The following is a 12994-nucleotide window of genomic DNA, read 5'->3' as shown; positions in this document are numbered from 1 at the left end:
GGCTCAGGCTTCCCAGACCGAGCCAGCGGGGCTTCCAAAGCCATCCTCTCCATCCTCTCAGGCTTTGGGCAAGCTGAGTTTGCTGGGGGATCTCAGAGGGATCCCAGCCCTGCTCACCAACCCTCAGCCCAGGGCTGAGTGGCACCGGGCTGGCACATTCCCTGTGCCCGGCATGGCAGCACTGCAGGTTTCCCCTGACACCCTGGTGAAAACCGCAGCCACGGCCAGAGCTGATGTTAAAAGTCACCATGGCTTCCACCTGCACAAACACAGCCAGCAAAGAGGCCTCACCTCAAACACCCCTGGGGATGGGGCTGGAACGGGGCCTGCCACGGCTGCAAACTGTGCCACTGCCCTGGCACCTCGGCAAAGCCCTGCTGCATGGGCAGGTTTTTCTCCAGAACCAGACCTCCCTGGTGCTGTCACACTGCAATAACAAACCCACATGGCCAGCAGGGCAAGGAAAGCCCCAAGGAGCAGGTCTGGCTTAACAAGGAATCCTTTGAAAGATCTGCCGCCACGGCAAGCGCCGCGCCGGAGTCTACAACCTGCTGCATGGAAAACAGCCAAAGTCAACAGGCTCCCAGAGAGCCTCCCAGCAGCAGCAGCAGCACTGGGCTGAGCAAGCACAGCTCCCACGTCTCCCCAGGGAGCCAGGTCACAGGGCCACGTGCAGGAGGTGCCTGGTGCACACCTGCACCTTCACATGAGTGCAGCGGCCATGGGGAAGAGCAACAGAGGGGGGTTCACCTTTTTTTCCCCTTAGAGATATTTTGGACCTCATTCACTTCACAAATGCAAGATTAGAGCTCATCCCTCCAAAATACTGAATTCCTAAAAGACAGTGGTGGAAGAAAGGGAATATAGGAATAACCAGCTTTCAGAATTAATGATGAGAACAACAGCAGGAAAAATGCCTGTCTCACCTTCACCAGCAGGACAAGGTTTTGCCCAGTGATTGGAAACACCCCTCACTCCCCCACTTCTGTGCCCCCTGCCACACACATGTGGGTTGGAACGAGATGGCCTTTAAATATCCCTCCCAATCCCAACCTGTCTGTGATTCTGCAGCCTAGGGATCACACAAGCATCCTGGCAAAAACTGCAGCTCCAAGATATCTCAGCTGTGGTGATTTCCAGCCTGCTTTCTTCTGCTGAAAAGCTGACTAAAATCTCTCTGAGTTTGGTTCAGTGCTGGGTCTGTTCATACAGAGGGATGTGCCCACAAAGACATCTCCATCCCACTCTGTCTGCGGGGATGGTGCAGACACCACCAGGGAGACTCCAGCCAGCTATTGGAAATCTTTCGCTCACTCTCGATTCAATCTCTTTTCATACTCAGTTTCAGTTTCACTGTGATAAACAATTAAAAAGAACCCAGATAATTATGTGCTATCAACAACTTCTACCCAACAACACCAGGTTGAGACACAAGCCCACAAGAATTCACACTTGAGGAATGCAAAATGCCTGGTGCTGCTCCCAGAGATCCAGCAGGAGCTCAGCAGAGATGTTCAACCACAGAAACTCCACAGCAAACCCAGCAGCTGCTTTGTTACAAGCTAAATCATCATGCCAGGGTGGTGATGCCAGCTTTAGTCCAAGGCCCTCATTATCCTATCTCCAGACTCGAGTCTTGTGCAGGATGTGGGTACAAAAGAACCTAATGAGGGACACTGCAGGCTCTGGAGCACATTTCCCTCCAGCTAGAAACTGGAGAGCCTGCATGAAACATAAGGAGCTTTTAGAGAAGCATGGAAGGAAAAGCTACCAGCACCCACACAGCTGCTCCAGGGAGCACCCAGACAGAGGGGGTTAAAAGTTCATTTGCAGAAGCAGAACAAAATCTTTTGCTAATTTACACATTACAGGAAGCCAAGCCTAAAAAACCCAGCGAACACCTACAGGGCTTTTTGTGGTGGTTTTTAATTCTGCAGAATCTCATATTAAAAACAAAAGCAGAGGAGTAAGAGGGAGGCAAAGCTGGCAAGGGCAGGCACAGAGCACTGCAGGGCTGTCTCGCCTCTGCGGAAGCATCGCCGGCTCCTCCACCAAAACATGTGAGGGAAAGGAGAGCAAGGGGGAAGCCAAAGGTGCTGCTGCTCCCCACAAGGCTCTGGCACCTCCATCTCCAGAGCACAAATCACAGAATCATGGAACCACAGAATGGGCTGGGTTGGAAGGGACCTCAAAACCCAACTCATTCCAACTAGGAAAAAAGGAAAAGGTGTAAAAAAGAGCACAGCCTGAACCTGACCCAGGCCAAGCCCCAGGCAGGATTCTCCCAGCTCCTGCAAGGCAGCACGTGCCTACAGGGAGTCTCCTTCCATGTCACCTCCCTTTTGCTACCCATAAGAGCACCCAGATCCTTTGGGTCACTTGAACTCTGGGGCTTTGCCTGGATCCAGCACTGCCATGATCCAAAAGGAGCAGAAACAGGTACTGGGCATAAAAATGGCATTCCCAAAGGCAGCAAGGAGGATCACTGCCTGGCCCAGCCCACCGGGCCAAAGGCAGCTCCCTGTTTGCTTCTGGCAGCCAAACGAGGTGAGCAGCACGAGATGGGAGCATCTCAGAGGCCTCAGTGGCCAGTGGAAATTTCCAGAACGTCCTGGACAAGAATGACTTACTGGAAGCAATACATAAATCAAGCAAATGAATAGTTACCAGACAGCAGCATAAACAGCTGCCACGGGGATGAAATCAGACCTGCTGTGCCAAGAGGCGTCAGCCTCCTCGCCGGCTGCACCTTCGGGGGAAACCGGCAAAACAATCCAAGGAAAAGCACATTCCTGGGGGAGCTGCCCCCCCTGGCCCCACACAGGTGCCCTGGTGGGGTCCTGGAGCCGCGGGGCACAGAGGGAGCAGCTCCGGGGGCTCTGCGGGGCAGCGCGGCCCCAGCGCGGCACTTTAGGCAGAGGAACTGGAGGAACTTTTTCTTCTTCTGCTTTGCCAGCAAGCCCTGGTTGAGCAGCGAGCCCTGCAGAACGCTCTGGGCTCCGTGTCCGGCCCCTGCCCCGTTGTGGGTTTTGGTGGGTCCCCATTAGCAGCTGCCCTGCAGAGCCCATGGAAACCACCACCCTGATAAACAACAAGCAATTTGTGCAGGAGATAACAATCACTGTCATCTTGGTTAAAACACGTAAACTAGAAAACACCACCACAGCAAAACCAAAGGGAACCAGTTGGTGTTGGCCAGGTCCCAGCTGGGAGCGATTAGAGATAATTAATTCTGCTAAATACACGTACACACAGCTCGGCTGCAGCCTCCTCATGGTCCTGACCTTGGCAGCAGAGGAGTGGGTGCGTGGATCAGGGGCTGTGTGGGGCAGTGGCAGTGATGCCAACCACAGGAGGGGCTGGGAGCCCCACAGAAGGGGCATGAGCCTGGCACCATCTGTGCTGGAGAACCTGGACTCACTACCACGAGAACAAAGCAAAGCTCAGGTGTCAAAATATGGCCACACATGAAAAATAATTCCCTAAGTGCTTGAAATATAATCAGAGTGAAATCCCCCTGCTCTGCACCTCCACAGCACTGACTCCTGGGTGAGAAAGTACATTACAAAAGAAGAAAGAGACAGGGACGATACTGCAGCTCCACTAACAAAAATGGCAATTTTCTGCAACCAGCTCCACTCCAGCAGCACCCCTGGCACAGCCATCACCAGCCCGGCAGCACCACAGGCCCCTCGTTTCACTTCAACTTACCTGGCATTTAAAAAAATTGGTTTAATCACAGAATCCCAGACTGGTTCAGGCTGGAAGGAGCAGGGATAGGGACTGCTCCTGCTCTCTGTGGCATAGTGAACAACTGCCTGGACATATGGACATGAGGCAGGAGGCAGCACAAATGGGCTTGGAGACGCAGTAAGAGGCAGAAATCAAGTTCATTTTCTATCAAAATGCTCCTCTCTGTCCACTCTGTCTGTGCTTGTTCCTGAGATTTGTCCTCTCCCTCCTCTGTAGGCCCCTCTCACTGCACCCCAGTTCTGTGGCCTCCAGCTGCCATGGGACCCACCACACTCCTCTGCTGCACAGGAGGAAGGGCACTGCTGAACGACCTCCCAGGCACTTACCCTGTCTAATACTGGGGTTAATAACTGCCTTTTTTGAACATTTCAGCTTTCTTACCAGCTGTATTACTGTTGATAAAAACTGCAGCTTCATCACATAAGGAGCCCCACGTCCCTTGTCAGTGCAGCAGAGCACGTACACCCCAAAAACACAGAAGTCAGAAACCACCCAGGACATGCTTTCTTTACTTGACCGACTCAGCCCAAGTTCTGGTTTTAGTGTCAGAAATCTCCACAGCAAGACTGAGAAATATTTTTTTTAGCTCATCTGATAAACATGCAAATCTTGATTATTCATACATTACTTAAAATAAAAAACCCAGTCAGAAACAGATGAGACAATAATCCCCTCCAAGCAGTGCAGCCCAGCTTGGCAGGGCCAGCCCGAGGCCCTTGGCTTAGCCCATGTTGGCTGTGGGTGCCCTGCTCTCAGCAGCACCCAGACCTCGGCCGGTCCCACCCGTCCGGAGCGTCCCCCCGGGGTAGCCAGGCCCCGTCCCTTCTGCAGCATGGCCCCTCCCACCAAACATCTGCTGCAGATGTGAAGATTTCTCTCCATTCTTGTCTTTAATCCGGCTCAATGGCTCTGCAGCCTCAACCAGCTCATTTAGAAGAGTTATGGCAATGAGCCCTGGCCCCGGCTGCCCTGTGGGCGCTCCTGGAGCAGGGCGATGCTCCTGGATCAGGGTGCTGCTCCCGGAGCAGGGGCTGCAGGACCAACCCCAGAGGCATGCTGTGAGCCCATGCCTGGGGCTGGCTGTGCCTCTGTCCCCACAGCCCAGGATCCCCCCAGGGCTGCAGAGCTCAGCAGGCTCTCTCCCCTCAGCCTCCTGCCTTGCTCTAATTTTTTTCCTATTAAATAACACTATGAGCTGTTTCTCTTCGTAAAATAGCACACAGCACCACACACACTGTTTGTTTTGTTTGAATTCCTTCTCCACTAAAGCAGCACAAACCCCACTGTAAACCTGACTCCACATCTCTACTCTATCACCAGGTTTTTCCTTTAGGTGGAAAACACTTAAGCAATTACAGATTCCCTGCACATACAAAATCACAGAATCCCAGAATGGTTTGGGTGGGAAGGGACTTTAAAGCTCGTCCAGTTCCACTCTTCGCTGGGCAGGGACACCTTCCACTGTCCCAGGCTGCTCCAAGCCCTCTCCAGCCTGGCCTTGGGCACTGCCAGGGGTGGGGCAGCCACAGCTTCCCTGGGCAATCCCCTCTGGGTGATGGGAGCACCTGGAACCACTTGGCCTTGGCTTCAGGCTGTAAATGCAGAAGGTTTGAAACCAACACCTAAAGCAGCAATTTGGTTTTTAACAGCCTTGCCAGGGACCCCACAGAGCAGACACAAACCCAGGCCACAAGAAAGCATCTGGAGTTGTGTTTAGGCCTATTTCAAATGTCATTTGTTATTTTTTCTTCTAAACAGATAACTTGGGTTCTTCCAGATCTCCTCCTAAGCAGTTATCCCAATTAAGTCATTCCCCAGGTTTCCCAGTCCTGCCTCATCCCTGCTGTTCCTGCAGCACTGCTATGAACAGCAAGGGCAGGTCCAACCCCACAGCCTTGAGGCTGCACAAACACCTGATGATGCTTTCACTTCTAAAACACTAATCAAAGGTTTCCATGGGAACCTGCAGGGGCAGGAAGAAGATGAGAAATTACAGGTCAGCTCTACCACTGAAAGAAAAAAAATTATCCCATTCCTTCACCCTCACAAAGTTTCAAGGTAACACAAAAATATTGATTCATCAGGGTGCAGAAAGGCAGAAAATACGCCCCAGAGTAGTCGTTTGTTGAGCAAAGAAATCACTTTTAGTCCTTTAATGGCAGGTTTGCTCCGAAACCACGCGAGGAGCTTCACCTCCGCTCTGCCTCCTGGACATCGTGGGCAGCCAAACCCATTGCAGGCTGTTAAAAGCAACACGAGATTCCCAGGAGCTAATGGGCTCCATGCCCTGGGGCTGGGGGCTGGCTGGGAAGCTCCCACCCCTCATCCCCCCCTCGGTCTCTCGGCCCTCGGTTCACTCACACGCGGGTTTCCAGTTGCCAACCAGATATGACTCAACACTATACACAAGGAAACTTTTCCACCACTATTAACTTTCAGAGGAAGTGGAAAAAGGAGAGAAAAACACATCAGTCATAAACGTACTTTGCCAAATGGTTCATGAGCAAGTGCAGCATCTGCCTGTTTTTCTCCGGGAGCCGATGGACGAGGCTGTGGATCTCTGACACCCTGGACTCCTGATTCTCCAGTTCTGCATGAGGATAGAAGAGGATTTATCTCCACAGGGGGTTGCTATGGGAAGAGGCCTAACACTGTCCCTGACAGACATCCCAGGGAGCTGATCCATCCCACACCCAGGCATGGCAGATACTCCCCACGGTGCTGCTCCTGCCTACCACCTCCAGGCAGCTGTTTCCAAAGGGAGACACTGGATGGGCTGAAACGGTGAGCTGGGAGCAGAGGCCATGTGAACAGCATGGTGAGCAGGGCAGGCTGGCTGTAACCAGAGCGACTCCAGCAAAGGGAATACGGGCACATTCCCATGGTCAGTGTGCCCAGGGCAGGCCAGGCTGGAGCCTCTGGTGCTCCACAGGCTGGTTGGGTCCATGGCACTAAGTGGGAGCTGCTGGAGGAGCCCAGCACTGCCATGGCCATGGACCATGGGGCTCTCCTGACATCCCGCTCCCCCATCCACGGGCTGCACAGCTGCCAATGGAAAATGCCCTGCTCCTTGCAAAGCCCCCTCCCCATGGCAGTGAAAGGAAGGCAGCACAGACATCTGAACCAGCAGAGAGCCCCTCAAACACCGTGGGTGCTGTTTAACAACAGCCAGTGGTCACAGCCACGGGAGCCACTGCCAGCCCCACGCTCCCGGCACCATCTGCGCTTCTTCCACCTCTGGTCACCTCCCAGCAACAGCCTGCCCTGGCTCCAGCCCTGCTCTGCTTGCCAGGACAGCAGCCTGGGAGGGTGGTGGGGAGGCAGCAGGGCAGGGGGGATCGCAGCCACTGGCAAATGAGGCTCCTCCTCAGGAGCGGGGCCATAAACATCAACAAACTCACTCGCTGCTTTGATGAAGCTCCTTTGAAACTGGTACATCATGAGGGGCCCTGGGAGCATTCTGGAAGATAAAAAGGAAACAGGCACAAAACACATCTGAGGAACACAATCCACACAAAGAAAGCTTTGCCCCTACAATAAACTCAGCTCTATTTTGGAAAGTGCAGAATTAAGCAACACCAACTCTAATTCCCCTCATCAGAAGGAATAAGATCTATGCAAGGACCTTTGATTTATTCACCACTAAATTAATCTTTAATTTTAGCATTCCTTCAGTAACAGAGCTTCAGTGTATTACTGAGCCCATGATTTTCAAGTAAGCTTGAAAATAAATTAAAAAGATAAACAAAGCCTAATTGTAAAACTTTCCCAATCCCCATTCCCACTGTCCCCTCTCACTGCTGCATCCCTTCAGAGGGACACACTGGTGCTGCCCACATTCCTCTTTGCTTTGCCAACAGTTCAGATTCCAGAGCAAAGGTTGCCAATCATGCAAAATTCTGTGATTTTCTAGGCTGAGATCCACCAGGCTAATTACGCTTATCACCCTAATTGGATTTAGGCTCTCTCTTGTGCTCCCTTGCTCTCTCAAGCCCAACCCAGCACACAACAGTCACTGAGAGCAAGGAGCTGCGGTCACAACAGGTAGAAGCACGTTGTGGATAATGAGATGCTGCTGGCTGCCAACACCCAATCCTGTTGGGAAGATCCCCAGGATGATACTGGCTCATCTGACACACAGAAATCCTGACTACAATAAAGCTCAGCACCGGGTCTGGAAAAGCTCTACAGCCCCTGCCCTTACACTGCACTGCCTGCCCCTTCTGCCACATGCTCAGAAGGTGGAAGTCCACCAGGAAAGGCTTAAATCAAGGCAGGGGATGCAAGAATGAGCTTTTAAAATCGTGTCTGTATAACGTGTGCATCTCTCAGATCTGAGTGTGTTCCCCAGATCCTATTCAAACATGCTGGAAAGTCAGGGAAAAGCCAGAATAAATTCCCTAAGAGCAGTTTCTGCTCTGTTTCTATCAAAGTGCTGTTGTTAAGGGTCTGCAATAATGGGCAGTAAAACCCCAGACCCCCACCAAACCCTTCCTGAAGCCAGGTGAGGCTTTTCTCCTTACCTCAGGTACGTTTTCAGTGCACTAGTAATGGTCTTGATCTCCCACTCTGCACAGATCTCTGTGTCTCCCTCTGTGGCTGTTTTGGGATCTGTGGAAAAAGATGAAAAGGCAGTAAGTGAAAGAAACTGAAGACAATTCCAGCTCGTGCCTGCTCAGCTGTGTGGGGAGACCACCACATCCCATTCTATTTGCTGTTCCCAGCTCAGGACACATCTGCAGGGGCATGGGGTTCATCACCCAGGATGGGCCAAACTCACAGCATGGGACGAGAGAAAGAAAAGGGAATCCTCCATCCTGAGCAAGGACAGGAGCAGAGTGGCTTGCAGTGTGCCAGGACACGGGGCACAGCAGCCCGTGGTGCTCAGTGACAGCGGTGACAGCCAGGCACAGACAGGGACCCTCTTCCTGACAATGTCCAGCATCATCATCCTGCAGCCACCTCCCCAGCCAGCTCTCAGCTGGCCATTACAGCCACAGCCACCTGCACAGCCACCACCAGGCCAGCAGGAAGTGGGCTCAGGCACAGCACTGAGTCCCAGACAGTGATGGCTCCGAGCCGGGGCCAGGAGCACCAAGCCGGGGCCACGGAAAAGCCGGGCACAGAAGTGCCCCGAGTGCTGATCCCTCCTGCCTGGATGCTGCTCCACCAACACTCTCTGCTAACTCCATCCTGGAAACTCAGCCAGGATCCTGCTCCCACCAGAATCCCAGGGAAGCCCCTGTGGGGGTCCCTGGCCTCAGGTCCCACCAGTGCCAAGTGTCCCTGGGGAGCAGCGCAGGCTCTCAGTGTCCCCAAGGCCCAGGGTGCCACAGCCACAGCTGCTCACACCATCTGCTCCCACAGGCTCAGCTCAGGGGTTTTTGCCTTTTCACAGACACAAATAACGCACTTTTGAATTTTAAAGCCCCATGTAACCATTGGGTAATTTTCAACCTACTTAAAAGAATGCCCTGAATAGAGTTCAGCTTTCCCTTGGGGCAAAGAGTTAATTTTAATTAAAAAAAAAACATCAAGAGGTGCACTTGGAAAAATAAACACATAAGAAATGCATATTCACACTGAGATCATGTGTGTCTCAGCAACCACACAAACGACCTCCATCCTCCTGAGTCAATGCCCAAGGAACTTCCTATGGCAGTGCCTTTACAAGGAGAGAATTTTAATGGAGTCAAGGTTAAGTTTGGCATAGTAAAAAATCCAACAAAGCCCCTCAGAAGTTCCATCTTTTAAAAAAACCCCAACTTTTTAACCAAAGTAGAACAAACAACTCCAAACTGTGTCTGTGCAAAAGCTCACCCAGCAGTTCCTAGGCAGGATCAAGGAACATGAGGTGAAATTCCACAGTTGGTCCCATGAAAAGGCTCAGAGCAGTTAATCAGCTTCCCTTGACCTTCAAATTTATGAGTCTGCAAAAAGTTCCTGCCTTGGGCTCCAGCTGCAGCATCTGCCTCCCTGGGCAGCGACACTGCGGCCAGCGCCACACCAGCCCTGCCTCCCACAAGGCCACACTTCCACACCAGCTGGGGCCAGTGGGGAACCAGGGGCTGGAAAAGCACCCACAGCCCAGTCAGCATTAACCCTGGAGCTGCTTTTTTGCTGCTGATCTGATGTCTCTCACAAATTTCTCCAGGGTGAGTGGAACAACCTGGGGAACCACCTCATCACCCCAATGTGATTATCATCCAGAGACTTCCAAAACAGCCTCAGGGATGATACACCCCGGCAGTGAGGGGCTGGCAGGAGCCCCACTCCCAGCCCTTATGGCCCATGTGGCAAAGGAGCAAGAGCAGATCAGATGCTGTAACTCACCTTCTGCAGAGTTCAGCCCTGCTGGGGCCCCCACAGTGCCACAATGAACCCTTTCATGGGAGCTCCCACTGATGAAAGTTCAGTTATTTGTTGGATTTTGTCCTCATTGTGATGGCACACGGTGCCAGTGAATGCTGAGGAGATGATCTGCGCCCCACCAGCCCTGGGAGCACCCCCCACTGCTTCACCCCAGTCCAGACCCCGACAAGATCTGCCCTGAAACCCAACCCATGGGCTGAGGCTGCCCCTGACCCAGCTGCTGCCCACGGGGAGCCAGTGCCTTGCGGCCACCACGCCAACCTCCTGCAGGGACACCTCGTGCCAAAGCCCTTCCCAGCAGTGTCACTGACACCAGCTCAGGGAAACTCAATCTTTTTGCCATTTAAACTGTATGTGAAGCAGTAACACTGCCCACATTCATTTCTAAATATAAGGGAAACCTGACAGTGCAAGCACAATTTGGCTCCTCCATTCACAAGGAGCCCTGAGGGCAGCGAGAACAGATGGGGTTTGACAAGGGACACGTTTCCGTGTGACACTGACTTCACAGACAGCCCGAACACCGGGCCTGATGAAGATTTAATCCCCCACAATTTGGAGGAATTATGGAGTCATGGGTTTGCAAAGCATCCCATTGGTCAACATCATGGGGGATTCCCAACAGGAGTCTGTCCCACTTCCAGCCCTGACTCACCTCCAAAGGGGCTTCCAGCATCAACAACCAGCAAGGACACGCTGGGACAAAGGAAAAGCACCAGCGATCCATCACCGCCTTATGAGACACGAGGGCGGCAGCTGAGTGGCTTCAGTGGCTGAGGAGATAATGGATGCTGGATGGTGTCCAAAACTGAATCCCTCCCAGCTCCACAGAGCTCTTCACCCAGGCAAGTTCTGCCACCTGCCACAGCCCCAGGACTGACACCAGGACTGACACCTTTGTGACAGAACAGGGTCCAAGGCCCTGTCACAACGGATGAGGTGATGAGCATCCCAGAGGACCTGGCTGTGGACCTGCCAGGACCTGCCCCAGGGCACCAACCCCAGCCTGTTTTTATCAGTAGTGCTCTTCAATCGATGCTCTCCCCGTGCCCACCGTGAGTGCCATGGGCCAGCGCTGGCTCCCACAGCCCTGGGACCACAGGGCACCTTCACATGTCCCCAGCCTGTGCCAAACTTCTCTAGTAACAGCATCAGCCACCAGCTCTCATGACTGCAGTGAACTTTCCAAATGCCAGAGCAAAGAGGTCCCCTGCACCCGGATTTAGAGCTGTGCTCTTCGGCTCCAGTCTCCTGGATTACCAATTTTCCATAGGTTAACACTGCCAGCTGTAACAGCCACCATGGGCTTTGCTCAGCAAACACCTTAATGGTGGAAAAAGAAGGAGGGATTGGAAAAGGAGAAGGAAAAGATGTTCAAACACAACAGATGAAAACCCTCTGCAAGATGAAATATGCAGAGAAAGGAGCACTGAAGTTTTGCAAGGACAAGGAAAAGGAAATCGTGTAACAAAGGAAAGAAAATATGTGAAGGGAAAGAAGATGACCAGAAATGTCATTCATTTTCCCCAAGGAGTAACAGACACATTCAAGAGGGCACTAACAAATTAGTAAGCATCTGTTTCCCTATTCCTACAGCTATTTCATCCGTGGTTTTGCCAAGTCTGAGCAGCATCACACAGGACTGACCAAGGGCAGCTGCCCTGCTCCAGCCCAGTTCTGTTCTCTCTTCCACTGTTGTCTCAGGCGTGTCTGGACAGATGGACAGACTGGTCCAGGGCTGCAGCTGTGGGATGGAAATGCTGCCTGTGAGGTCAGGGCTGAAATGGGTCTGTCCCACACAGCCAGAGCCAAGCTCTGCTGTGGCAAGACCCGGCAGCTTGTCCCTATGGAGCATCCAGAACTGCAGGATCCAATGCCTCAGTCAATGCCAGAATCACGAGGGAAACACGTGCTGGAAAACTCTGGGCAAGACTGAGATAAACAGGCACAAGAAAGTCCGTGGGGAAAGCAAGAACAGCCACAGGCAGCATGCAACATCCAGGAGAAAATCACTTCAAAGGGTGCTGGGAACAAGGGGGCAGGTAGGAGATGAAAAGCCAAAGAAATAGCTGAAAGCTTTGAAGATTTTGGTTTGCATTTGGGAAGGCTGCCAGAACTGGGAGCGTGTGTGAGCAGGACACCAGTGACTGCAGCAGGACCTGGTGAAGCCAGGTCCTACACGAGTCCTACCTTCAGACCTGCCCGCGGTGCCCGGGACCTCCTGGCCTCGACCAGCATGGTCCTAAGGGCACAGCACCACCATTAGAGACCCCGACAAGAGCCTCTGCTCCTGCTTGGCAAGACTTCAAAGCAGCACATCCTACTTGCCTTCACCAAAATTCCAGATACTCACCCATTAATATACTCAGCAGCTTTTGAACTCTGGAGTTCACCCCGACAATCCGGTAGAGCCCCTGCTCATTGATCCCTAGGAAAAACAAGGAGCTTATCAGGAGAAGGTCACAAGAGCTGCGAAGATTTCTTTCACTTCTTTGGCTTCTCAAATAGCAAAGCCAATGAAACCTTCTCACCAATTAAATACAAAGCTATAGAAGACGGCAAAATTTGGGGCTGATATCAAGGTTTTCATGTATCCATTAGAAATGTTACCCCCAGTTAGCTCAGGAATAAGGATCTAAGAACACTTTTCCTCCTTCCCACAGCCATGGCAGCCCCATGCAGGATCTGCACTTAACAAGGACAATTTGGGAAAATTTTACTGTGTCAAGTCCTTCAGGTTGAGGTCTGAGCCTGCTGCACCTGACTTCTCCCTGCGGGGCTGGGACAATCCCACCTGTACACAAGCAGATTCACAGGAAGTTTTGGGGAAGGAATCCCATGTGAGAGGATGTGCTTGGCAGCATTCCTG

At 52.4% G+C, this 12994-nt stretch overlaps 1 protein-coding gene across 4 annotated transcripts in view; it reads right to left on the bottom strand.

The window, feature by feature from the left end:
* ARHGAP26 (Rho GTPase activating protein 26) overlaps positions 1 to 12994 on the bottom strand; it is an 84950-nt gene that overhangs the window by 35304 nt on the left and 36652 nt on the right. For all 4 annotated transcript variants that reach the window (XM_008629027.2, XM_017728252.1, XM_017728253.1 and 1 more), the window contains exons 13-16: positions 12479 to 12553; positions 8277 to 8364; positions 7155 to 7213; positions 6238 to 6343 (exon numbers count right to left, since the gene is read on the bottom strand). In XM_008629027.2, the coding sequence (XP_008627249.2) occupies positions 6238 to 6343; positions 7155 to 7213; positions 8277 to 8364; positions 12479 to 12553 (328 nt within the window). The remainder of the gene's footprint in view (positions 1 to 6237; positions 6344 to 7154; positions 7214 to 8276; positions 8365 to 12478; positions 12554 to 12994) is intronic.

Source organism: Corvus brachyrhynchos, unplaced genomic scaffold, assembly GCF_000691975.1.
Source record: "Corvus brachyrhynchos isolate BGI_N302 unplaced genomic scaffold, ASM69197v1 scaffold21, whole genome shotgun sequence".
Classification (NCBI taxonomy): domain Eukaryota; kingdom Metazoa; phylum Chordata; class Aves; order Passeriformes; family Corvidae; genus Corvus; species Corvus brachyrhynchos.
Note: the sequence above shows the minus strand (reverse complement) of the source record. Positions and strands in the feature narration are given on the sequence as shown.